This window comes from Sipha flava, unplaced genomic scaffold, assembly GCF_003268045.1.
Source record: "Sipha flava isolate LNK unplaced genomic scaffold, YSA_version1 49_pilon_pilon, whole genome shotgun sequence".
Lineage (NCBI taxonomy): Eukaryota > Metazoa > Arthropoda > Insecta > Hemiptera > Aphididae > Sipha > Sipha flava.
In genome coordinates this window covers 1,101,921-1,127,723 of record NW_020273360.1, presented here as the reverse complement: position 1 = coordinate 1,127,723, position 25,803 = coordinate 1,101,921, and the positions used below count along the sequence as shown (strand labels likewise).

General features: G+C 25.6%; 1 protein-coding gene and 1 long non-coding RNA gene across 2 annotated transcripts; one reads left to right on the top strand and one right to left on the bottom strand.

Moving 5' to 3' along the window:
- Positions 1-902: 902 nt before the first annotated feature.
- Positions 903-1,820, bottom strand: LOC112690353. Its single transcript, XR_003149207.1, has 3 exons — positions 1,624-1,820; positions 1,059-1,182; positions 903-943 (listed from the first exon to the last, which is right to left on the bottom strand). It is a non-coding gene; the product is annotated as an uncharacterized LOC112690353 (long non-coding RNA).
- A 1,700-nt stretch (positions 1,821-3,520) lies between these two features.
- LOC112690352 (E3 ubiquitin-protein ligase Ufd4) lies at positions 3,521-24,978 on the top strand. Its single transcript, XM_025564358.1, has 37 exons — positions 3,521-3,941; positions 7,665-7,831; positions 7,897-8,131; positions 8,191-8,578; positions 10,605-10,711; positions 10,927-10,985; positions 11,046-11,266; positions 11,334-11,633; positions 11,706-11,853; positions 11,931-12,069; positions 14,388-14,564; positions 14,667-14,880; positions 14,958-14,993; positions 15,319-15,494; positions 15,560-15,730; positions 15,812-15,934; positions 16,037-16,277; positions 16,337-16,467; positions 16,535-17,068; positions 17,145-17,382; positions 17,476-17,652; positions 17,732-17,839; positions 18,333-18,490; positions 18,554-18,716; positions 18,788-18,954; positions 19,016-19,166; positions 19,241-19,519; positions 21,112-21,278; positions 21,340-21,492; positions 21,585-21,902; positions 22,000-22,130; positions 22,194-22,411; positions 22,488-22,701; positions 23,016-23,305; positions 23,379-23,649; positions 23,712-24,239; positions 24,696-24,978. Exons 2-37 carry the CDS (start codon positions 7,692-7,694, stop codon positions 24,976-24,978), a joined length of 7,554 nt encoding a protein of 2,517 aa, XP_025420143.1. The 5' UTR covers positions 3,521-3,941; positions 7,665-7,691.
- Positions 24,979-25,803: the final 825 nt, after the last annotated feature.

Here is a 25,803-nt window from a genome sequence, read left to right as displayed (position 1 = left end):
AGTTTGAGGCGCAGGGGTGGGCAAGTGCCCCCTGCACCACCCTCGCTACACCCATGATGCCTCAAGAATACCAAAAAAATAAAACTACATTGATAGACGATCTAATGGAATATATAAACACCAGATTTAAATTATAAGCACAACAATGAATACTACATAGTGCTAATGATGATATATCTTTTATTTTAGATTGTAGATTATTAGAGGATATTATAATAAGATAATTTTTATCTTATATTATATTGTCTCAATTACAGTAAACGTTTTATAAAATTCAGACGCACAAATTATAGACAAACTCAGACCAATGAACAATTTGAATCTAACCTATCCAGCAACATTGCTAATGACTTATAGTTGTATTGTGAATGTCATTAATCGTTATTGCAATACTGTCCCACTGCGGTCTACGATAATATGCGTATAATAATAGGTAATAATAACTGTAGATCACCAACTACATCTTGAATAATACGGTAGATCACGAATGCCAATTTTTCCAATATCTATTGTCAATAATTGTAAAATATTTTGATTGTTTTACTTCATTTAATACTGTATGTATCTGCCACACATTTAAGCATATTATTTTTAATTTTTGAAATCAAGTATGTCTCATTTCAGTTTGATTCAGTCAAGTATTTAGACATATTTTGGCACAAGTTTAACTATTTCTATAAAAACTCCTTTATTTGGTTTTTCCTGATTAATGTCTTCTCTGTGTTCTCGAAATGGAAGACCATTTGTTGAAAGGAATAAAAATAAATCAATTAATCGTTTTAACACACTTCGATTAAATTCTATTTGAGATTTTTGAAATTTGATTAATTATGTTTTGTTGAATAATCATGTCTTTTGAAATTCTTCCTTTTAAAATTAAATATTCATTTTCTGTTTTTTCTATGGTCCTTGGATTTTTCATTTTTAATAATTTTTTCATATCCTTTATGGAAATTAGAAACACTTTTATTAGGATTAGATCATTGATAACTATGTTAATATTGAAAAAAAAACAAGGAAAATAAAACATTTTGTTAGCTTTTGGGGAATATACTAACCAATTTCTTTTACAGCTTATTCCTGATTTAACTTCTTTGTTATACCAGTTGGAAAAACATTTTTTGCTGGGCTCATTTTCTTGATAAACATAATCATAATTATTAAAACCTGGTTGACAAGGCCCTATTTCAACAAGAGTTCTGATTATTTGTGGTGTTAATATAGTATCAATAAATAAATATGGATCTAATTATGATAATCATGGCATCTATCAATTAACTTTGAGTATAAAACATAATCTTGGGCAAGTTCAATTTTGTTGTTAGTTTGAGAAGAACAACAATTATCCATTTGTAGTATATTATCAGTAGGTATCAAATTCGCTTGTTTTTTTAATCTTCTGGCATGTTAGATGTTTGAATTAATAATTTTTCTTCCTCAAAAGAAACTGAGGGTAAAATATCATGTTCTGTCATGTTTAGAAACAAAGTGTGAAAATATATATTTATATTTTTTTAAAATTTTTTGTAGGTGTCTCTAATACACTAATGCACTTTTATTTTAATTAGTTTAAATTTGTATCAATAGATAGGTAATTTCTTTTTTTGAAATTAAAATACTTACCAAGAGAAGGTAAAGTGGGTTTATTATCTTCCTCTTCACTGCAATTATATTCCAAAGACCATTTTTGACTGATGTTTGATTTTAGGAATGACAGTACCTACAATTTGATTGCCTTTTCTTTTTCTTTAATTTATCATTTTGTTCCACAAGATATCTATGTATATCTTAAATCGTGGTCAACACCAGGAGTGTTGCAATGTATGAATATTAAACATCTAACGTTTAGATAAAAGTCCTTATTCATAACACCTATAGTATGGATAGCAGACTTAGGAGATTTTTTATCGAGTACCGATTTCCATTTTTCATCCATACCTTCAATTCTAATTCAAAAATGTTATAATTCGGTAAAAAAGTTTTTGTAAAAATCAATGGATTTTTAAAGTCATTGCTATTTGAATTTAATTTAATTAGAAAACTCAGAAGCAAGTTTTTTAAACCAAAAATAATGTAATTATGTTTTATAAATCTTTTAGTTAGGCAATTGAATTTTGTAGTCTAAAAATGACAAAAAATTACTTAAAATAAACTTTAGTTGTACAATTATACATTAAATTTTTAATCTTAGTAAAGTCTTTGAAATATCATAAATAGGTATATATATATATATTTACTTTAAAAATGTCATGGGTAAGGAAGGGTTGAATTTCCTTGTATATGCGCTTGGCAAATATATTATTTGTAAATGTATGTAGAGAAACAGTGCATAGTTATCATTGTAGACGGAAAAAATAATAAATATGATTCTCTAAAATAGATGGATTGTCTGATGTTCAGAGTAGATAATTTTTTCATGCTCATGAGTCGTGGCGTAATATGAGCGTTTACGAAAACTTGCATGATCAATATTGGTTATAACTATATAAGTATATACAATATTTAAAATACATGGTAGTAATCTAAGCAAAATTATTTATTATGAAATATTAAAAATATAATATTATCCGTATATACAAAATTACTTGTCCTCAGTGATTTATCATTGTCTAGCTGGAACCGTTGAAGCAGAGTTTGAAACTTAGTAAGTTATAATATATATGTATGTATTAATTTGAGTATAAACTATTTAAAAGTTTATGATTTTAAATTAATTTTTTATATTTTACTGTTAATTTTTCGTCTAAGAGAGTGTTATAATGGTCATTTTATATTGACATAAAAATTAGGTTTATAGCCTAATCCCCAAATTAAGGTACTAATTTTGCTATGAAACTTAAAACCGCAAGAAAAACCTAAGAACTTGTGGGTACTGAAGAATAGTTATTATTATAAGAGAAATTATTTCGTTTAATATAGGTAAGTTAGGTATATGAGACAGGTATCAAACAACTAACGAGTAATGAACATAACAAATAGAAATATTTTTCCTCTGAGTAAAATTCTAAAATCCATGATGGGCAGGTCAGAATTGTTGATTGAAGAATCGTAATGTTGTTAACGACTGATATACATCAACCGTGATAACAATAGACGAATGATCTCATTGCAGCAATGATAATAGTGAACAGCTGTTCTGGTCCAAGCTTGCCGACCAGTCATACGCGAATGACGTACGGATTCAGGACTGCTCATATTTTTTTATGTTGCCTTGTTCACAGGGAAATCGAGAACAATCTAGAATAGTACTCCATATAAAATTACCAGTCCCAACTGTGAGATGAAACGGACGGATACGTATGATTGATAATTGTTCGGAAATGTAGATGTCGTATTCCGTTACAGTGACGACATACAAAATTGTCAATAGCACAACGAAGAATCGCATTTTATTATAACGACGACGGTAATATGATTATTTGATTCGATAAACCAAAAGTGTTCGACTGGTTACTGGTTAGTCTGAAAAACTGTTTTCTCTCCATCTGACCCCCCTCTCCCGCTGCTCTGCCAGAACAAGCAGTTATCGTCGCCGCCGTTCGTAGTTCGTACGGCGTAATCTTTTATTTATTTGCGTTGTGTTTTTGTTCTCTCCGCTCTCCAGTGTTGTGGACTGTGTTACTACTAATACGACTGCGTGTTACTGTATTAGTGTGCGTATCCAAATGTATGTCTGTGCGTGCGCCAACGTATCTATCTCGTTTTAGCTTGACTTCATATTTCTGATTCCAACCAATTCCTACTCTCGGTTATACGGAGAATACACTAAGCTTTTTAGTTATCTTTGTGCTGTGACGAAAATAGTTAACACCTAAACAGATACAAAGACTTCAGACTGTGATTGTCATCCCTGGTAACGCAGTCGTCATTTCGACGATGTCATCGTAACATGTCAGGTTTAGTGATTGACCTTTGCTCCAGAGCGGTTGATAAATTTTAAGGTAATATTTCAGTCACGCGTCGTCAACCTGCGGATCTCGCTTGACATGGGGTTGTCTTGCGTTTTGTCTTATTTCTTTTTTACATGCATTCATTTATTTTGTTCTGTAAATACTTTCAGATAGTGAAATTCCTAGGTTAGATTAAGTATTTTGTACCTTGTTAACATTATTTAGATTGAGAGGTTTCAGCATCAAATGTACAATTGAATCGTGCCGTCAATTTAAATTTATAAATTTTAGGCACTATTATGTTGCTTATAATTTCCCAAAGCAATTTGGTTTCATTGTTCTCCGCCAATCCTTATATTTTAACTTGTTACTATCGTTAATATAATATATATTATTATTGTTGAAATTATTTACAATGTTCTGTGGGTTTTTCTTTTGCTCTCTATATTTGTAGATTGGAATGATGTGGATCATCTATTGAATTTTATAAAATAAAATGTTTCTTTCATTGTTTTTATAATGGATCTTTTAGTTAATTTTTTCTGTTTTATCAATTTGGTCATAAGATTATATTCTCAAAAAATATTCTTTGTAATAATTTTTTGAAATCAATGATAAGCCATCCTTAAAAAACTAAATTGACAATTTTAAAATTTATTATTAAAACTCTGAAGTTATATCTACCTATTTATTATTTTATTGACAGTTATATTTTATTTTAACTTTTCATAAATTTTGTTCAAATATTTTAGATTTATATTACTTGTATAGCTCATAGGTGCTGTTGATAGAATTGTTTTGGTAATGTAGTTGTATATCTTTATTATTATAAGTAGGTACTATATGTATATAATTATTATAAATTAAAGGAAGTATTATATAAATATAATTATATATTTATATATATATACATATTTATAAATTTAAAAATTGATAGTATACTTCTTGAATATTAAATATGCATATAAAGAAACCAAAATAAAGAATAAATGTAAAATCTTCCAACACTTATTTTAATTGCAAGAAAGTACCGATATATTTACATTTAAATTGATGTTATTAATTTAGTTGTACAATCTACTTTTAAATAGACTTGGAGCTCCTAAGTTCTAAATTTAACTATTTTTTTGCTATGTTGATGAATACCAGTTAATTTTAACAATTTTATTAAAAAAAATCTTTAGATACTACTCTTCTATCTATTTTATACAGTTAGAATTAATTATTAGAAGTTTAATATTATTATTATTATTATTAGGCCTGTAAGTCTGTCTATAATGTATTTTTCTTTATTCATTAAAATCAACATTTAATTACAAATTAAAAATATTTAAATTAAGTTATTGATGTATAAACAGTCACGTAAAAATATTTAATATATATATTTTCAAATTTATAACTTAAAAAGCAACAATAAACTTATGAACATTTATCATATTTGATCATTTGCTTAGAAATTTTTCTTTTTTTATATAGATATTAAAAAAAAATAGATTATTTTTCATAAACTATGTATTTATTATACTTAGTATTATAATTTTTACATTTATTTTTTGAAAATTGAGACAATACCAATATTTTAAAAATTTAATTTTTTTGTGTCAAATTTTTTATGTAGGTACTACTCAATTGTTTATAATTATGTATTCAGTATAAATCAAATAATTTAATTGATTTAAACTTTTTTTTTTTTTAAAGAACTTTGTAGTTACATTTATTCATATTAATTAATTAAAAGATTTTTTTTTTTTAGTAATTAGTGCTTATATAAAACTAGAACATTATAAAACTATGTTAAATTGGATACTGCAAGAAAAATATTAAAAATTGTATGCAGTATTAAATAATTTATAAGTGGTAGTAAAATAGATAAGTATCTAATTTTTGCTTCTTACAACTATATTATTTTTTAAATTAAAATGTCTGTTTATATTTTATTTATTTATTTATTTTAATATTGACACCCCAAAGAATAAAAGTGCAGATATTATTCAATATTACGTTTATAACAATTTATATATATATCAACTATAAAAACATATTTTACTTAAAATTATTAAAAATATTAGTTTTTAATTCAAAACAAGTGTTGAAAAAAAATCATAATTTAATATAATAATAAAATTATAATATTACTTGATATTGGATGCCAGTAATCTAGACTGTAATAATTTTTTATAGTTAATTGGATAAGAAAGGGTAATTGTCCTACAATTAAATTAAGTAACTTTATAGTTAATTTTATGCAAAAATTCAGGACAAACTCTATTAATGATTTTGTGTAAAAAGGTTGTTTCATATAATAGTCATCTAGTCTCTAGAGTTTTTATTTCTGGCTTATTAGCCTATTCCACATTATGATTAAGCCAACCTGATTTAAACATATAAAAACCAAGAAAATTTTTGCATCTATGTATGTTTGTTTATAAATTGTATTGCTACTAATAAAAAAAATGTCTGAAATCTTTACTATATGACTATGAGCAACCCATTAGACAGTACATTTTACATTTTTTGACAAATAAAAATTGTACCTTTTTTTTAGTAAATTTATTATTTAATAGAACTAGTATAGCTAATAATTAGCATGTACAAAGTAAAAATATTGTTTAAATTGGTTATATATTTTATGGTATTATTTGAAATATTTTTAAAATCGTATACTTCCGCTTAAAAAAATTTTTAACTCATTGTTATCTTACTAGTAAAATTCAATTTGAAACACAATAAAATAACATAGATATATTTTTATTAACCGACTTTTTTTTATTGATTATTAAACATTAAGAACAAGGTATGCTATTGTTATGTAAACATAAGTTACCGATTGTCTTAATTTAAAAGTCTATTATAACGTACATTTTTATATTTATTATTATATTTTTTGCTTATTATTTTTTTTTTCCCTTTAGTTTATTATTTAATTTTTAATAATTTAATTTATGAGTACTGTTACTAAATAGATAATATATCTTATTTATTATCATAAGTTTTCCTATAGGTTTATAATTTTCTTCTTCTCTTTTGCCTTTCTCTCAACTATCAACTATTTGGAGTTGGCCACCTTTACGCACACACCAATAGCCCTTGTATCCAACTATCTTTTTTGGTCTTCCTTTTCTCTTTTTTCTTCAACTTTCATTTTCTAACATAATATATTATATATTTATTAAAATAGTATAAAAATGCAAGATAAAAAAAAGTTATAATATTTACAATTATTTTATTAAGTTACAACTGTAAGGTTTATTTTATTAATTTAAAGTTATTTAATTTGGATAATATAGGCAATTGATTTATTCACAATGAAGAATAATGTAATTGAAATAAGTATGCTAAATAATAAATAATGGTTTTGATTAATTATTGAATAAATATAACATAAAAGTCAAGTTCTTGTGTGTATTATCATTATATTGATTTTATCATATAGGTTTATTTGTATCTGATACTACTGTGTTAAGTTTTTAAAAATGAAACCATTTTTATCGTTTCTATTTCTACTACTTTAGTTGAACATCTTTTTTCAAATTTTGTAATAACAATAAAAAGTTAGAGTGCGTAATGATTTTTATAAAATTAAAAGAAGAAAATAATGTTAATAAGTGTTACGTAGTTACTTTTTGATTACTTGCCATGACCTTGATATAAATGTACATACATTTACTATGAACTAAATGCTGTGCCAAATTGTTGAATATTAAATTGTGCATTGTTTTTATTTTTATATGAACATTTTTTTTAGTTCTAACTTTATTTATTTTTTTGTTCTAGAGTACACATTGTACATATTCTTGAAAGATGGCTGATGTTGATCCAGAAACACTTCTGGAATGGCTTAATACAGGCCAGGGGGATGAAAGGGATATGCAACTCATAGCACTGGAACAGTTATGCATGTTATTATTAATGTCTGATAATGTTGATCGATGTTTTGAAGTGTAAGTTATTATTTTATAGTTTTTTGTAGCATTTTATTTATAATCAATTTTTATTTTTTCATTAGATGCCCACCTCGCTCATTTTTACCCGCTCTTTGTCGTATATTTTTGGATGAAAGTGCTCCAGACAGTGTACTTGAAGTGACTGCTCGAGCAATTACTTATTACTTAGATGTTTCTGCTGAATGTACTAGACGTATAGTTGCAATTGATGGTGCATTAAAAGCAATTTGCAATCGATTAGTAATTTCAGATATATTTTCACGCACTAATAAAGATTTAGCTGAACAATGTTGCAAAGTATGTTAAATTTTAACATTATTAGAAAAAAAATAATACCTATATTTTAAATAATTTAGGTTTTGGAATTAATATGTACTCGAGAAGCTGGTGCTGTTTTTGAAGCTGGTGGTTTAAGCTCTGTGTTATTGTTCATTAGTGATGTTGGATCTTGTGTACACAAAGATACATTACATTCAGCCATGACTGTGGTTTCTAGATTATGTACTAAAATGGAGCCAAATGAAGCTTCACTGCCTACTTGTGTTGAGTCTTTATCTACAATGCTTAAACATGATGATACACATGTTTCTGATGGAGCTTTAAGATGTTTCGCCTCATTATCTGATAGATTTACACGGCGTGGAATTGACCCTGCACCGTTAGCACAACATGGACTTTTAAATGAATTGCTACTTAGATTATCTTCAGCAGCAGGACCTACAGTAACAAATATTGGAACACCGGGTATGTAATTTTAAACAAAATAATACATATATGTATTAGGATGGTCCTTCACCATAGATGATAAAAAAAAATATCAACAATATTTTCATTTTACCCCTTAAAACAATATATTTACATATAAGAAAGAATTACATAAAATATTGGATTAATAGGACAAAGTTACTCTGTTTATATTTTAACTTAAAGTTCAAACTCTTAAAAAACTGAAAATGTTTTAAAATGTTTGTATTTATTTCATAAAACTTTGACCATTATATAAATATAATACTATTTTAGTGTTGTCTATTTGCTATCAGGATACTTGTTTTGTAATCTTTAACAATTTGCAATTTTTAATTGAGATTTTTTCTGTTATTCGTCTATGGTTTAAATGTTGTTATATTCTTTATTAAACTTCACTCCTTCTTTGTATGCAATGTCATTTATCTGTTCTTCCAGTTTATCAAGTATAAAACTTGTATCAATACTAAGTCGTTCAAAAACTATTTTTTTTATTTTTCTTTAGGAAATTATTTAAATCCTTTTTAAGTTAAGATGATACTTCATATGGTTTAGTTGAAAGTATTTTTACTTATTTCATCTAAACCATCATTTGAATTTAAGTTTTAATCATCTCTTTTTTTTTTTTTTAAATTGATCATTATATTATTATTGAGAGATTAAAATCCTATTGCTTCATCTCACAAATACCACTAATGGCTACAATATTTTTTCAAAACTATTTTAGAGAAGTCAAAATCATTATATTTAAATACATCTTTTATAAAATTATAATTTTATTATATAATAAATTATTATAATAAAAAAAAATTATTAAAGGTTGTAGTATTATTATATTTGTAAAGTATGATCAGTTTGGATTTAAAAATTTGTATTCTAAAATCTTTAATATATCATTAAATAATATTAGTAAAAGTAATAATTATTACCTATCATATTTAATGCATTCGCAAAAATAAATTGTTTGATTTCAATATGAATTCTTTATTTTTAATTTGGAATTTGGTGTTTTTGGTTCTCCATTCATTACATAGTTTTTTTTTTAGTTTATAAAATATCTTGTATATGAATCCTTGCTTTTTCCCAAAATATAACTATTTTTTGTACAGAAAGATGAGTACTTTCATGTATATTTAATTTAATAATTCCTAAGTCATAGAAAAATAACAATAAAGCTTACTTGATTGATGGCAATTTGACATCAGTAATTTGACTGCATTCATTATCAAATAAATACATATTGTTACTTATCCTCTAATGTATCATAATAATAATTACAAATATATTTTCAGAAAAAAAATAAAAAACATTTGAAATATATGAACACTATTAAACACAAGTTATGACTAACCACTGTTCAAAAACTAATTTTTTGGATGGATAATTTGTGTATTTGGATTAATGTTAAATATCAATAATAATATAAGAGCCAATATAAATAATTCCCTTTTACGTTACATTATTTTTTAAAAATAGCTTATAGAGATATTGAAAAAATGAAAGATAAAGTTTTACACATTAGTGAAAAATAATGAATTATATATAGTACATACCTTGTAGGTAAATATATATATATATACATGTAGTACATTACTATATCAAAAATTTTGTCAAAACAGATTTTTATACACTTAAGTTAATATAGCTAACAAAAAAATATAAATATTAAAAAAAATAATATTAATTAATACAAAAATTATTTTAAATTTAGTTTTATATAATTTATCATTTATAACAATTTTTATTTTGGCCAATGGTTTACAAAATAAGGGTAAAAATTTTAAACCTTTAGAAAAATTTTGGAAGTTTAAAATTTAAGTTAAAATGAGCACTTGTTTGATTGAAGCAGTATTTTGAGTAATTCATTCTTGTATATATAATTTTTTAGGGTATGAGACTAAAATAATTTCAACTTGAAATTTAAAGACCACCCAAATATATACACACATATTTACTGATATTTAGTTTTGATTATTTATTTTATTTTTTTAATAATTAAAAAAATATGCATATACTTTAATTACAGGTTTAAATTCAAACGCTTCAACTACAGAGGTTAAATCTTCTCAGTCTATATCTACAGTTATTAGTCTGCTTACAACTCTTTGCCGTGGATCTAAATCTGTGTCTCATGTATGTTTATTTTATTAAAACTAAACTATAATATCATTCTATATTTATATATATCACATAATTTATTTTTAAAGTTGTTACTGTTCTTTTTTTTTTTTTTTGGAGGAACATAGAAATTAAATAAAAAGGCAATGTCAAAATAAAATAAATTCTTGTTTATTAACTATTTTATAGATTTTTAAAATGTTTTTTTTTTTTTTTTTTTTTTTTTTTAGGATTTATTTAGATCTAATTTAGCTGATGCTATTGAAAAAGCTCTAAAAGGAGACGAGAGGTAAATTAATCAAGTATTAATTTTATTCTGAATATATGTAAAAATATTTTTATATGGTAGATGCTGTTTGGACACTATGCGTTTGGTTGACTTATTACTTGTACTACTTCTTGAAGGACGTGATGCTGTGTCATGGAGCACAGTGGCATGTACAACCAATAATCCTTTATTACCGAAACTTCGGCGTTTAGATTCTAGTGCTGAAAAATCTCAAAGACATTTAATTGATTGTATTAGAAGTAAAGACACTGAAGCATTAATGGAATCAGTTAATTCTGGTGGTAAGTAAAATTGTTTATTTACATAATTAATTTTGGGTAATAAATATATTTTTGTTAATTATTTTAGCAATTGATGTAAATTTTGTGGATGAAGTTGGTCAAACATTACTTAATTGGGCTTCTGCATTCGGGACTCAAGAAATGGTTGAATATTTGTGTTCCAAAGGAGCTGATGTTAACAAAGGACTCAGATCATCTTCATTACATTATGCTGCATGTTTCGGAAGACCATCAATTGCTAAAATTCTTCTAAAAAATGGTGCTAATCCAGAACTTCGTGATGAAGAAGGTAAAACTCCACTAGATAAAGCACGAGAAAGAATGGATGAAGGACATCGTGAAGTTGCAGCTATATTGGAATCTCCTGGTAAATTGAATGTTATTTAACTATAATTTTAATGATTATTTAAATTTTTTTAATTTTCAAAACTTTTAAAAGAATGGTTGATGTCTTCCAAAAATGAAATTGTCCATTCAAATGAATCTAAAGAACCAAAAGGAGATCCTGAAATGGCAGCAATTTATCTCAAACGATTAATGCCAGTTTTTTGTAATACTTTTCAGTCTACTATGTTGCCTTCAATCAGGTTATTTTATTTTTTTTTTTTTGTGAATTTAAGTTTTTGAATTTATTAATATTTTAAATGGTAATAACTATTTTTAGGAGAACATCACTCTCTTTAATCAAAAAAATGGTTCACTATATTAAACCAGATTGGCTTGAAGATATATGTAAGTTAGAATGTCCGAATAACCTTGCTCCTTTATTGGTTGAAGTGCTTGCCACTGTTCTCGACAATGAGGTAATACTTCAAATTTATGTGTTTTCTGAATATTTTATTATACATCCATTATGTCTTATATGTTTATGTTCCTCTTTATAGCCATGGAACATTTTAAAAATTGTTCTTTTCTTGATTTAATTGTATTTAGGAAATTAAATTAGTGTTTTTATTTTGCCAATTAACTTTATTCCAGGATAAGAATTTGCTGTTTTACTATGATATGAGTGATGACAGCCAGAAATATTTACCTCGAAAGCTTTACAAGTTGTTAATTATTAAAAAAAATTATAAATTCTGGATGGTAAAATAAATTAACTGTTTGCACGTATCATAGAAAATGTTAGGATTTTATGCATATATGAAACTGGATTGACTTTTCATAATATTTTCAATGTGTATTTAAATTTAAAAACTTATATTTTTGTTTTTGATATTTTTATTTTTAATTTCTATTGCAAATAGATTCTTAACTTATTAATAATAAGTAATATTATATTTTATGTTAAAATTTCAAATTTTAATTGTTAACTTTATTTGAATGATATATATATAACTTCAATGAAAGTAAAACATTTAGATTTTTTTTTACTATAACCTAAACAAAATAATATTATTAATAATTAATTATACTTAAAACTTAATAAATTTATATTAAATTGAATAAATAAGTAGTAGTTTTTTGTGTTAAATAACAATATCTTAAATTTCATTTTAACTTAAAACTTTATATTAATAAAATACAATAAAAACAAAAAAAAAAAAACAATCTTGATAATATTAATAAATGCTAATCAATTGACTAATTATTGATATATTATTATTAAATGCATCTATTTTATATTTTAAATATTTTTATAAAAATATTAATTGAGTTTAATTTAGATCTTATTAATGTAAATTCTACAAAACAGCAAATACTATTATCTTTTTAACTGATTTCGGATTTATGATTTTGATTATTTATGAAATATAATTATCTTGGTACAATTAGTATTGGTATTACTAATATTTGTCTATGTATTTATGTGTGTATCTATAATTTTGCATGTTTTTAATTTAAAAACTTTCTCATCGTATATATTTAAAAGCTGGTTATACAATGAAATTAAATAATTGTCACATCACTTTTCAAACTTATCTTTTATAAATATTTTTATTTGTGTATAGAAATTCTAAAAAAAAAAAAAATTATTCATATGTTCTATGAATACAAATTTATTCAAATAATATTATTTTTGGAGACATCTATGTCTTCTGTAATATGTTAGAATTTCTAATCCATTGTACGTTTAGTTTTCAGAATTGTGAATAACATGATTTATTTGAAAAAGAAAATCTTATATTTTAGTTTAACCAATTTACTACTTTAATAAATGTTAATTGTTATTTTAATTATTGAAAATGTAAAAATAAATATGGCTTAATATATTTTTGAAGCAATTTGATTATTATAAAAATAATCTTGTGCTATAGAATCAAGTTGAAAAAATATTGAACCACAAAAATCCGTTATCTTTTTGTATATATATTATATATACATTCTTATTTTCTTGATTTAATTTCTTTTACATAGAAATTTATTCGATACAACTATTTATAATTATACTTACTATATTTTATTTAATACCATTGCTTTATGTATTAGGGTAGAGTTTACTATCACAAATGACTACATTCCTAATGTTCTTAATAGCTATTCATTATTTTGAAAAGTTATTAAACCAAAACATTTAAAAATGGTAATTCAATTTTTTCTTATTTCAAAATTGTTTTTTATTTGTTTGGCAATTTCAAACTTATCTTATTATCTTAATTATCTTATTAATATTCATACTAATTTATATGTTTAATTTAGTCAAGTGTATAGTTTAATCTTTATTAAATATATAATTCTGGTAAGTAATAATCAATATGAATTTACTGTGAAGTAATTTTGATTTAAAGCCAATAAAATGAATTGAAATAGTTATAATTGTATATCTTAAGAAAAATTAAATTGTATAAAGTCTTAATAAAGTAAATTAAATTATAATATTATTTTCTTAAAATTATTGAATATTTTAAGTTATATTAAGTTTGTATTAAAATTATAAACCGTTAGCATTTTAATTAATGAAAGAGCATTTGTATACCTTAAAATAAAATGTTATACCTATTTACTAATATATTATATTATTGTAATATAAACATGTATTTTAATTTTTATTACTGTTGCTAATGTTTTTAACTATATATTAATAATTGCATTTTTAGCTTCAATAGATTTTGTTTTTTAATTTTAATATGTTAAAATTTCTGTCAATTATTTTTATAAATATTTTTATTGTTTTTTGCAGGAAGATGATGATGGACATGTTATTGCTCTACAAACTATTTATGATCTTTTGATTAAATGCCAGGACACTTTTCTTGATCATTTTGCACGTTTGGGTGTTTTTTGTAAAGTTCAACAGCTCATTGGTCCTGATAATAATCCAGAAAAAGATAATATCCAACAGATTGATTCAAAACAGGTATAAAATTATAACTTTTATAGATCTTTTTAATTGTTAATAATGAGTATTCAATTTATATTATATTACATGTATTATGTTTATATTTTATTATTTTCTTAGTATCAAATTGAAGATGCTAAAGAAATATTACCTGGACATGCATATCATTGGAAAGATTGGTTTTTTTGTCGTGGTCGAGATTGTCTTTATGCTTGGAATGATTATGTTGTCTTAGAGTTGTCAAATGGCAGCAATGGATGGTTTAGATTTATGATAAATGATAAACTATCTACCATGTATTCCAGTGGAAGCCCTGAAGGCCAACCTGATACAAGTAAGAGTTAATAATAGTTAATAGTTTTCACTTATAGTTTTATTTTATTACTTATTTCAACTTTAAATTTGATACAGATAAAACTAGAGTCTCTGACCAACCATCTTCTGACGGTAAATATACAATTTATTTAACGTGAAATTTGTGTTTTGGATTGTTAATACATTTTATTGGTCAAGCTAGTTAGTGTTTTAATTAAAATTTGTTTAATTTTATTTTACTCAAAAATATTTTTCCTTAGTTTATCCATAGTTTTAAATTTTTTTAGGTATATTTTTATGTTTGATAATAGATCCTTTAACCATTATGTATTTTTTACAGTTTTTATTCAATGAATAATTGAGTATTTATTATGTAATATAATTGATGAAGTTATAAAATTAACTAATAGCATCAGTAATATATAATAATAATTAATTTATGTTTTTTTTTTTTTAGAAAATAAAACTGAATTTATTGAAAAATATTTAAAAGCAAAAGTTTTTGTTAAACTTAATACCTTAAGTCAGCCAATTTTAAGTTTTCCTGGTTTAAATAGAATAGCAGTTGGTAACTGGATTCTTATTTCAAAGAAAGAAAGTGAATTAAGTATACAAAATTCTGATGGTCTACAGGTTAATATATTTTTTTATTATTTGCTTAAGAATATAAACTACAATGTTTTCAATAAATTTTATAGCAAGTTACCACATTAACATGTGATACAAATGGATTTTCATTTCAATCAAATCGAGGTAATCAACACATGTTCACTGCTTTAATGCCACTTTATAGTGATTTCACCACAGGTTGGGAAACTGTGAAAAAAGCAAATTTAGTACCTACTAAATCTGAAACTATTGGTCAAAAGGTTAATTAAATTAATTTAGTTTGATATTTTGATTTTGAATTTTTATATTATTTTATTTTATTTATTTATTTTTTTTTTTAGATTCGAAAACAAGCTCAAGAAATATATGATAAATTTTTTAAGGCTGCACAGGCTCAGCCTAGAGGTGTTGTTGCAAGGTTAAGCAAAATTGTTAATGCTATTGAATTCACTATAAAAAATCAAGTATGTTCATAATTAGTAATAATTAATTTTAACATAATTATCCCATTTTACCAATAATATAGTAATTTAATAGTAATAATATATTAAAATTATGTTTTTCAGTATTCTGTAACCAAAGACAGCTCTAACAAAGATTATTGGGCTTCGACTCTTTGTAAAGCTGTTTTTGAATTGAAACAATTGTTAATGGAGGATGAAGGTAGTGTTTCAGCATATGAAATTTATAGTAGCGGTTTAGTTGAAATCCTATTGCAACTTTTAACAATAAGTTGTCATGAAAAAAGTGATGAAGCTGCAGAATTACAGAAACTTAGGATTGACATTTTTGTTAAATGTTTTAAAGTAAAAATTAAGGTTTAATACTAATATTATAATTTATTTATTTTTACTTATTTCATAGGAAAAAAAAAAATGAAAAAAGCACAGAGACTTGTGCTTCTGTTTTAGTGCAGAAACTCATATCTGTTTTAGAATCAATAGAAAGATTACCTGTGTACTTGTATGAATCACCTGGTGTTTTCCATGGATTACAAGTAAAATTAATGATTGAAATGGTATTTTTCATTTTTTTAATGTGTTATTGTTTAAAATATTTTACAGATTTTATCAAGGCGTATAAGATTTCGCTTAGAAAAAGCTGCAAAAGAAACAACTCTTGTTGATCGCTCAGGAAGAGGTTTAAGAATGGAACCTCTTACTACTGTGCATCAACTTGAAAAACACCTATTAAAAATGGTTGCCAAACAGTGGTATGATCATGAACGAGTCTCTTATAACTTTGTTAAAAAACTAAAAGATAAAAATAATATACCGATGAAATTTAAACACTATTATGATTTTGATAAAAATGGTATCTTATATTGGATTGGAACAAATGGTAAGACTTCAGTAGATTGGGTTAACCCTGGACAATATGGTTTAATGCTAGTCCAGTCTTCGGATGGGCGGAATTTACCTTATGGTCAAGTAGAAGATATTTTAAGTAGAGACTCTGTTGCAATCAACTGTCACACCAATGATGACAGTAAGGCATGGTTTTCTATTGATCTTGGATTATGGATAATTCCAACAGATTATACACTTCGACATGCTAGAGGTTATGGTCGTTCTGCTCTTCGAAATTGGTTATTCCAAGTAAGATAATGGTTTTATAATATTATTTTTAATTTTAACTTATGATAATAATATAAATATTTTTATAATTAAATAGATGTCTAAAGATGGATCTAATTGGATTACATTATACACACATATTGATGATATAGCATTAAATGAACCAGGAAATACTGCTACTTGGTCTATAGAAATAAATGATAAAGAAGAAACTCAAGGTTGGCGACATGTTCGAATTCAACAAAATGGTAAAAATGCTTCTGGCCAAACCCATTATCTTTCATTATCTGGTTTTGAGATTTACGGAACTGTGACTGGTGTATGTGAAGATTTAGGTTAGTAATTTATAGTTTTTTTTTTTTTTTTTAATTCAAATTAATTTTTCAAGTTAATATATATTATTATACAATTTATGTAAACTGTTATAGGTAAAGCTGCTAAAGAAGCAGAAGCTAGTCTTAAACGCCAACGTCGTTTGTTTAAGTCTCAAATGTATAAACAAATGGTGCCCGGTGCTAGAGTTATGCGTGGTATTGATTGGAAATGGAGGGACCAAGATGGAAATCCACCTTGTGTTGGAACTGTTACTGGAGACTTGCATAATGGTAAATAATAAACAAAATTCATTAATTTTTATTATGTGAATTTAAAGTCTTAATTATAAGACTTTGATATTGGGGTCAGGTTGGATAGATGTTGTGTGGGATCATGGAGTTACAAACTCATACCGAATGGGTGCTGAAGGGAAGTATGATCTACGGCTAATCAATGAACCCCAAACTACATCCGCCTGTATGTTATAAATAAGATGGTTCTTTATTTCTACTTCGGAAACTTTATCAAATTTGTGTTTTAATATGTAGCATGCTAATCCCTTTATACAAATGTATAATTATAATTGTTCCTCTAGAATTTAGATTACCTGTAGGCATTTATACTTAATTTAAAATTTATTGTAGTTTGCACAATCTTTAAATTAGTGCTTGAATTGGGAAAAATTAAATTAAGGAAGCAGAATTTTATTGAAAACTACTCTTCATTGCTTATAATTTATAAAATCAATTAGGATATGCTTAAATATTATATAAATTAAAAGGAGTATTATTTTGTCTCTGTCCTACTCTAACGTAACCCCAAATTGAGCACTATTTAAAATTTCATTTTTCAAAATAATAAATTTTCTTAATAAATGTTTACAACTTTGCATGTTATTATGTTTATTTATTTGCAATAATTTAAATAAGACATTTTACTATTTCTTTGTAATATGTTTTTATTACTATAGCAAAATTCAAAAACAGTCCAAGTGCAACTTTCACTAACATTATGACAAGAATGTCTAGTTCAACTCCCAGCTTACCTGAAGCATCTAATGATAGTTCTAGTACAAATGTGTCAGTAGCCAGCACTCAAGCAGCTTCTGCTGATGATTTAGCAGTTAAGGTATGACTGAATATTTTTATTAAAAATTAATTTATTAATTTTTTTTCTATCTAAATATTATAGCAAGCTGCTCAACAATTGACTGAAAGTATTATCTCAGCTATTAGGATGGATACCTCTTCAGTTACCCCAGTAACTACAAATTCATTAGATAATTCACTTAGAATAGTTGTTCATCCAACTCCTTCTGTTGATCTCGCTACAATTGTTGAATCTACATCAAATGGTTAGCAAAATAATCTATAAAGTACTTATTATTTAAATATTTTTTTTAACATTAGTTTATGAATTTTTCAGATGAAACGCAACAAAATATTGAAAATAATAAGAAAAATAGTAATTATTACGAAGAAGAATTTTTACCAGCTTTGGGAAGAGTTAAACCAACTTATAGGCGTAGTTCTGTTACCAGTTTAGTTCATACATTGCAATCTATTCAAATTGACACACCACCTAACAATAAAGTAAGAACATTGTTTATTATTATTACATATAATACTTAATTACTTTTAATTTATATTTTAGATAAACTCTAAAGAGAAGCCAATTATAATTATGCATCATAATACATCTGATTCATCTAATTCTCAGACTCAAGATTTGTCTACTGATACTTTAATAAACAATGCAAATAATTCTGCTTTCAATACAGAAATATGTAATTCAAACCATTTAGGTATAATTTTAAATTTAAATTATTATATACTATAGATGAGATAAAGCGATGTTACATTTAAAATTGTTAATTAGATTTAGAAAAGGAAAATAAAAAAGAAGATAACCGAAATAATTCTTCAAATCACATGAGTGTTAGTGTACCAAATTTAGCATCTAACACACCACCAAGGTTACAAGGAGATATTCCTATACAAAAGCCTGTAGTCGAAACATATGCTCCTTATCAAAAGCATAGACATTATGAACGAACTAATAGTCATAATCAAAATCAAATCTCTAATCACTTATCTCAACGAGTTCCCACTTCAGTATCGAGTCTTGTTCGTTTGGCTCTGTCTTCTAATTTTCCAAGTAAATAAAAATTACATTTATTATTCTTATTTAACATTGAGCATTTTGTTATCGTTTATCATAATTAAAATGTATTTCCTGTTGTGTAATTATGTAATCTAAAAATGCATGTTTTAACAAAAAAATGAACTACTATTTGAAATTATTTATTGTGTTATGATAGTACCTTAATCTTAGTTCATTATTTATAATAAAGTAATAAAATAAAACAAAAATTAGAAAATTGTTTACACTCGTAAATGAATATATAAATTAATATTTTGTATATAAAAATAAATAAATAAATGTTTAGCCTTGAGTATTATTATATATTTTTTTTTAATTAGAAACTACTATTTAAAAAAATTCTGGTATTTAAGTTGTAATTTTAAGAAAAGAGGAGGTTGTAAAAATATATATAAATTTGATTCAGGATATGTATGTAGGTTTGAAGACTTGTGCTAAAAGTTTGCGTGGAGTAACAGAAGATTTTTCAACATAGAAGTTGGTGTGCATTAGGGGTTGGCTCTAAGCCATTATATGTTTTCTGTGGTAATAGATAAAGTTATTAAAGGGATACTGGGCAAGATACTATGGTGTATAATGTTCGCTAATGATATAGTTTTGAAAATCTGAAAGAAGTTATTAATAAGTTGGATGAATGGAGGTTAACCCTTAAAGGAAAGAGATTGAGAATTAGTAGAAATAAAACAGAATATATAGAGTATGACTGGAAAAAGAAATTAAGAAGTAGAGGGGATGAAAGGATTGATAACAATAAGCGGTGATGTGATAGGTAAAGTCGAGAACTTTAAATATTTAGGATCATTAGTACAAAAGGACTGTGGCAAAAATAATAATTACTTTGAATGATAATATTATATATTTAAATATAAAATTATACGTCAGTGAATTGTGTAGTGTGCGGAGGGCCTAAGTGCAATTGGATAAAATGGAGAAAAACTTTAAGCATTTTATATAATAAGAGAATTTCAATGAGGCTAAAGATAAATTTTACTGAAGTGTGGTGAGACCAACTATGCTATATGATTCGGAGTATTGGGTGGTTGATAGAAAAATAGAATAGAGTATGAGTGTTGCAGAAAAGAGAATGTTTAGGCGGATGAGTGGAGTGACAAGAGAAGATAGAATAAGGAATGAATATGTAAGAAGAGGTAGTATTGGTAATGATTATTAATAATGGATAAGATGAGAAAAAATAGAATAATATGGTTTAGGCATGTGAAGAGGCAAGAAGAAACAAAAGCAGAGAGGTTATGAAAATAAACATCGAAGGGAAAAAAGGAAGAGGAAGACTATAAAAGAGATGGCTGGATACAATTGAGAATGACATGAGAGCTGTTGATGTGTGCGTAGGGAATGTAGAAAATCAAGACTAGGGGAGGTTTAGGACAAGAGTGGCTAACTTCGATTAGTTGGGATAAAAGTGAAGGAGAAGAAGAATATATATAAATTATTTATTTATATATTCATTATTTAAATTTTATATCAAATTCTACTCAATAACTCAGTTATATATGTAGTCTATTTATAAAATCATTCCATATTTAAATCATAAAATAAAAAATATTTATTAGAAATTAATTTTTTAGGTGGTTTACTTCAAACAGCACAAAGTTATCCAAGTTTATCAGTTAATAATACTACTAATAATTCATGTTCTATTACAACCATTGCTAATAGAACTTTGTGTGTTGGCGAAGCTTTAACTATGAGTCTAGCATCAACATCAAGTGATAGTGAACAAGTCAGTTTAGAAGTTAGTGTCCTTTATAGTATATTATAATTTATTCAATTTACCAAGAATTTAACTTTTATAGGACTTTTTGGATAGTGTTCGTGCTCCAGCTTTGTTTGCGGAACTTGAAGATGATGAAGAGATTGTTGAAGATGATGATATTCCTGATGATGATGAAAATGAAGATGAACAAGAATATGAAGAGGTGATGGTTTCCAGAAATTTACTCACTATGGTGAGAGGAGTAAATAAAATAATATATTATCAAAGATAATGTTATTGATTTTTTTTTGATCATTTTATAAATTATGTATTATTTTATATTAGGAGGAAGAAACATATGAATCACAACATGCTGCTATTGCTAGTATTGTGGGTACAGATAGATGTGGTAATCCATATAAGAGACGGTCGTGGGATGATGATTATGTACTTAGGAGAGAGTTCACTGCATTAATTCCAGCTTTTGATCCTCGACCTGGGCGTACAAATGTAAATCAAACATCTGATTTAGAAGTTATTGCTCCTCCTGAAGATGAAAATGAGGAAAGTTCTGATATTTTTACCTCTGACTCAAGTACAATTAATAATCAGACATCATTACCAAGACTAAAATTGACTTTAAAAGGTCCTAATTTACCAGGTGTAAGTTATTAAAATTTTCTAAATTAAATACTTTTATCTATTTAACTATTTAATAAATAATTTATTTTTATTTTTCATAAATTAATTATATTTGTAGATTAAAGATGTAGAAGTTGAACTTAAGGATTCTAATTGGACCATTTTCCATGCTGTTCAGAAATTAGCACAGTTAGCCGATCTTGGAAGTCGCCAAGAAAGGTCTAGACGCATTTGGGAACCTACATATACGTGAGTACAATTCAATAACTCAATTTTTATTATAATTTATTTTTATAATTTATTTATTTAAAGAATAATATATGAAGAATTGACAAATGAAGCTCAAAAACTTAGTTTGGACCCTGATAATCAGTGGGATTCTGATTTACCGATATTCTCTACACGAACTCAATTAAGCAGTACTGGTTGCACTGTTGATCATGTGCTTCAACTTTTACGGGAACTTCATAATCTTTCCATTAATCCATCAATCTCTTTACTTAAACCTTACACTGATGACTTTTTTGAAGGTAATTATTATTCTATATAATATTATAAGAATTATTTGCTTATTGTTTTATAGCTTATACAATTGTTGGTTTTCAGTACAAAAAAAAGATGAAGGAGATTTAATTAATAATGAAATATTTAATAGTAAAAAAATGACTAATAAACTAGTTCAACAAATTCAAGATCCACTAGTTTTAAGTTCAAGTGCACTTCCATCTTGGTGTGAACATATGAATCTTTCTTATTCATTTTTATTTCCATTTGAAACAAGGCATTTGTATTTCAATTGTACTGCGTTTGGGCCCTCTAGGTAATATATATATACATATGAATCGATGATTGCAGAAATGTCACGAGTCACATATTTTATGAAATTGAGAAAATAGTAAAAACATAAACTAGTCATATGTTTTTATTCGTTATTTGATGTAAAAACATCTTAAGTTATAAAAACACAAATCTAGTATATATTTTTACTAATATCTTAATTTCATAAAATATGTGACTGGTGATGTTTCTGCAATCATCAATTCATGTATATTTTTTTGTGTGTATGTGAATTGGTGTTGGTGTTATTTATTTATTTCACTTAAATTATATTAAATAATATTTAATTTATTTTAGATCTATTGTTTGGTTGCAATCTCAAAGAGAAAATGTGGAACGACATCGTACTGGTTCTAGTCTACCACTTAGACGAGAAGAAGATTATAGAGTTGGTCGCTTAAAACATGATCGTGTTCGTATACCTCGAGGTGAAAACATACTTGCTTGGGGTAGACAACTTATGCGTGCTCATATTGATCGACAAACCGTTTTGGAAGTTGAGTTTATGGGTGAAGAAGGTACTGGATTAGGCCCCACTTTAGAATTTTATTCATTAATTGCTGCAGAATTCCAACGAAAAGATCTTTGTATGTATAGTGTATTTAAGTATTGTATGTTGAATTTTATAATTAAAATGCATTTCATGGCTAAATTATATAGGTATGTGGATGTGCGATGATGAAATACCTGAAGAAACCAGCCAATGTAGTTGGCTTGAAGAAGGTGCTAAACCACCAGGATATTATGTCAGACGTTCTGGTGGACTTTATCCAGCACCATTGCCTCAAGATCAACCTTGTTGTGATAGAGCTGTTAAACATTTTTGGTTCCTTGGCATGTTCCTAGCTAAAGTTCTTCAAGATAATCGTTTAATTGACCTTCCATTATCTTTACCATTCCTAAAACTTTTAACTAACGCTAAAAATAATGAGTAAGCTAAATAAACAATAAATAATATTGAAAATGTAATAATAAATTTAATTATTTAATTAGGTCAGGTAGAGAGCTGAATGAGTCTGACTTGTTTGAAATAGACAAAGAACAAGCAATATTTATAAATGATTTAAAAAAGTTAATTTTGGCAAAGGAAAAAATATTACTTGACCAATATTTGAATGATGAAGAAAAATCTCAACAAATTAAAAATTTACAATTTCAATGTGGTGAAACAGATGCAGTTCAACTAGAAAATCTAAGCTTGAGCATGATTTACTTACCATCATCTTATTGTTTTCCATTTACATTTGTTAATTTAATTGATGAAGGACTTGGTCAAGATATTAACATGGATAATGTTGAGCAATATGTTAGTTTATTAACTGATTTTATTTTGGAAACTGGCATCAAAAGACAAATGGAAGCATTAAAAGCTGGTTTTTGCCGTGTATTCTCTATTGAAAAATTAAATGCATTTACTCCACTTGAGCTTAGACGAATGTTGTGTGGACAACAAGAACCAGAATGGACAAGAGAAGATTTATTGAATTATACTGAACCTAAATTGGGTTATAATAAAGAAAGGTACAAAATAAAAAGTATAATATATAAATTGATTATATCTATATTTGTTTATTTTTATTTTTCTGGTTGAGCTATTTATAAATTGAAAAACTCAACTAAAATGTAAACTTAAAGTGTGTTTAAAATTACATTTAAAAAAAACAATTATTGTACAATATAATATATAAAAGTTACTAAATTAATGTAAATTATAAGGGTGTTAATTTACCATCATTAATAGCTTATTTTGACACTTGAATGTTTAGTTAGGTTTTTTTGGTCATTTAGTTCTGTTCTTATCATAAATTATAATTTAATCCTCATATAAATATGCAATTTTTAAAATTAATTTTTGAAAATATGTTATTATTATTGTTATCTAACAATTAGATAAAAATGAAGTGTATATCTTATTTTATTTTTAATTATTGCGAGAAAGTATTTTCATAATAATTTATAATATTTTAAATGTTTCAGTCCTGGATTTATACGTTTAGTGAATGTATTGGAACAAATGAATTCTGAAGAACGTAAATCATTTTTACAATTTACTACTGGTTGCTCTTCATTACCACCAGGAGGCCTGGCTAACCTATATCCGAGACTAACTGTGGTACGAAAAGTCGATGCTGGTGCAGGTAGTTTTCCATCAGTAAACACTTGTGTTCATTACTTGAAATTGCCTGAATATCCAGATGAACAAACACTAAGAGAACGTTTGTTAGCTGCTACCCTAGAAAAAGGTTTCCATCTAAATTAATCATATTTTGATAGTTAATTTGTAATTAATAGCAAAACTTTTTCTTATCAATTATAATTTTCTTGCATAATAGTGCTTAAAATTATATTTCATACTGTGCACCACTTCTTTTTATGTATAATTTTAAATGTCAGTGGCTATAAGCAAATAGTGTTTAATGTCTTAGAAGTTTCCTCATACCAGTGTGATACTATTTTTTTCTGTAATACCTTATTGTGATGTTAAATTTTCATTTATATATATATATATATATTTTTTTTTTTTTAGTTAAGTGTTTTGTCATAATTATAAATTTAAGGTCTTAAGAGATAAAATATTAAATTCAAGACTTTGCATGTCTCGTGAATGTTAGAAAAATTATTAAACATTTATCAAAATATAAATATAAATCTTAATTTAATTTACAATAATAGAACTTTGTGTCTATACCTATTGTATGTTTTAACTTATGTTAAATTCTACTATATAAATATTTGAATAGTTGCAGTTTATGTGCATCACATTTTACTATAGGTAATGTATGAATTAAGGGCTTATGAAAAACATTTATGTTCAATCTATGCATATTTTAGGCCATTGTAAAAGATAAGCCATCCTTTTTATTGGTTAATACTCAAGTAGGCTCTATTAAAATAGAAATGTTTACTAATTTTAAAGTTTTTATGTTGCATATAAATTATTATTTTTTATACAGATACTATTTTCACTACGTATGTCATGTTATAGTAATTATTATGGACATACATATATGTGCACCCTTATGATTACTATTACACAGGGGTCATAAGCACAAATAAAGGAGAGGCTAATTACCCGCATTTATTA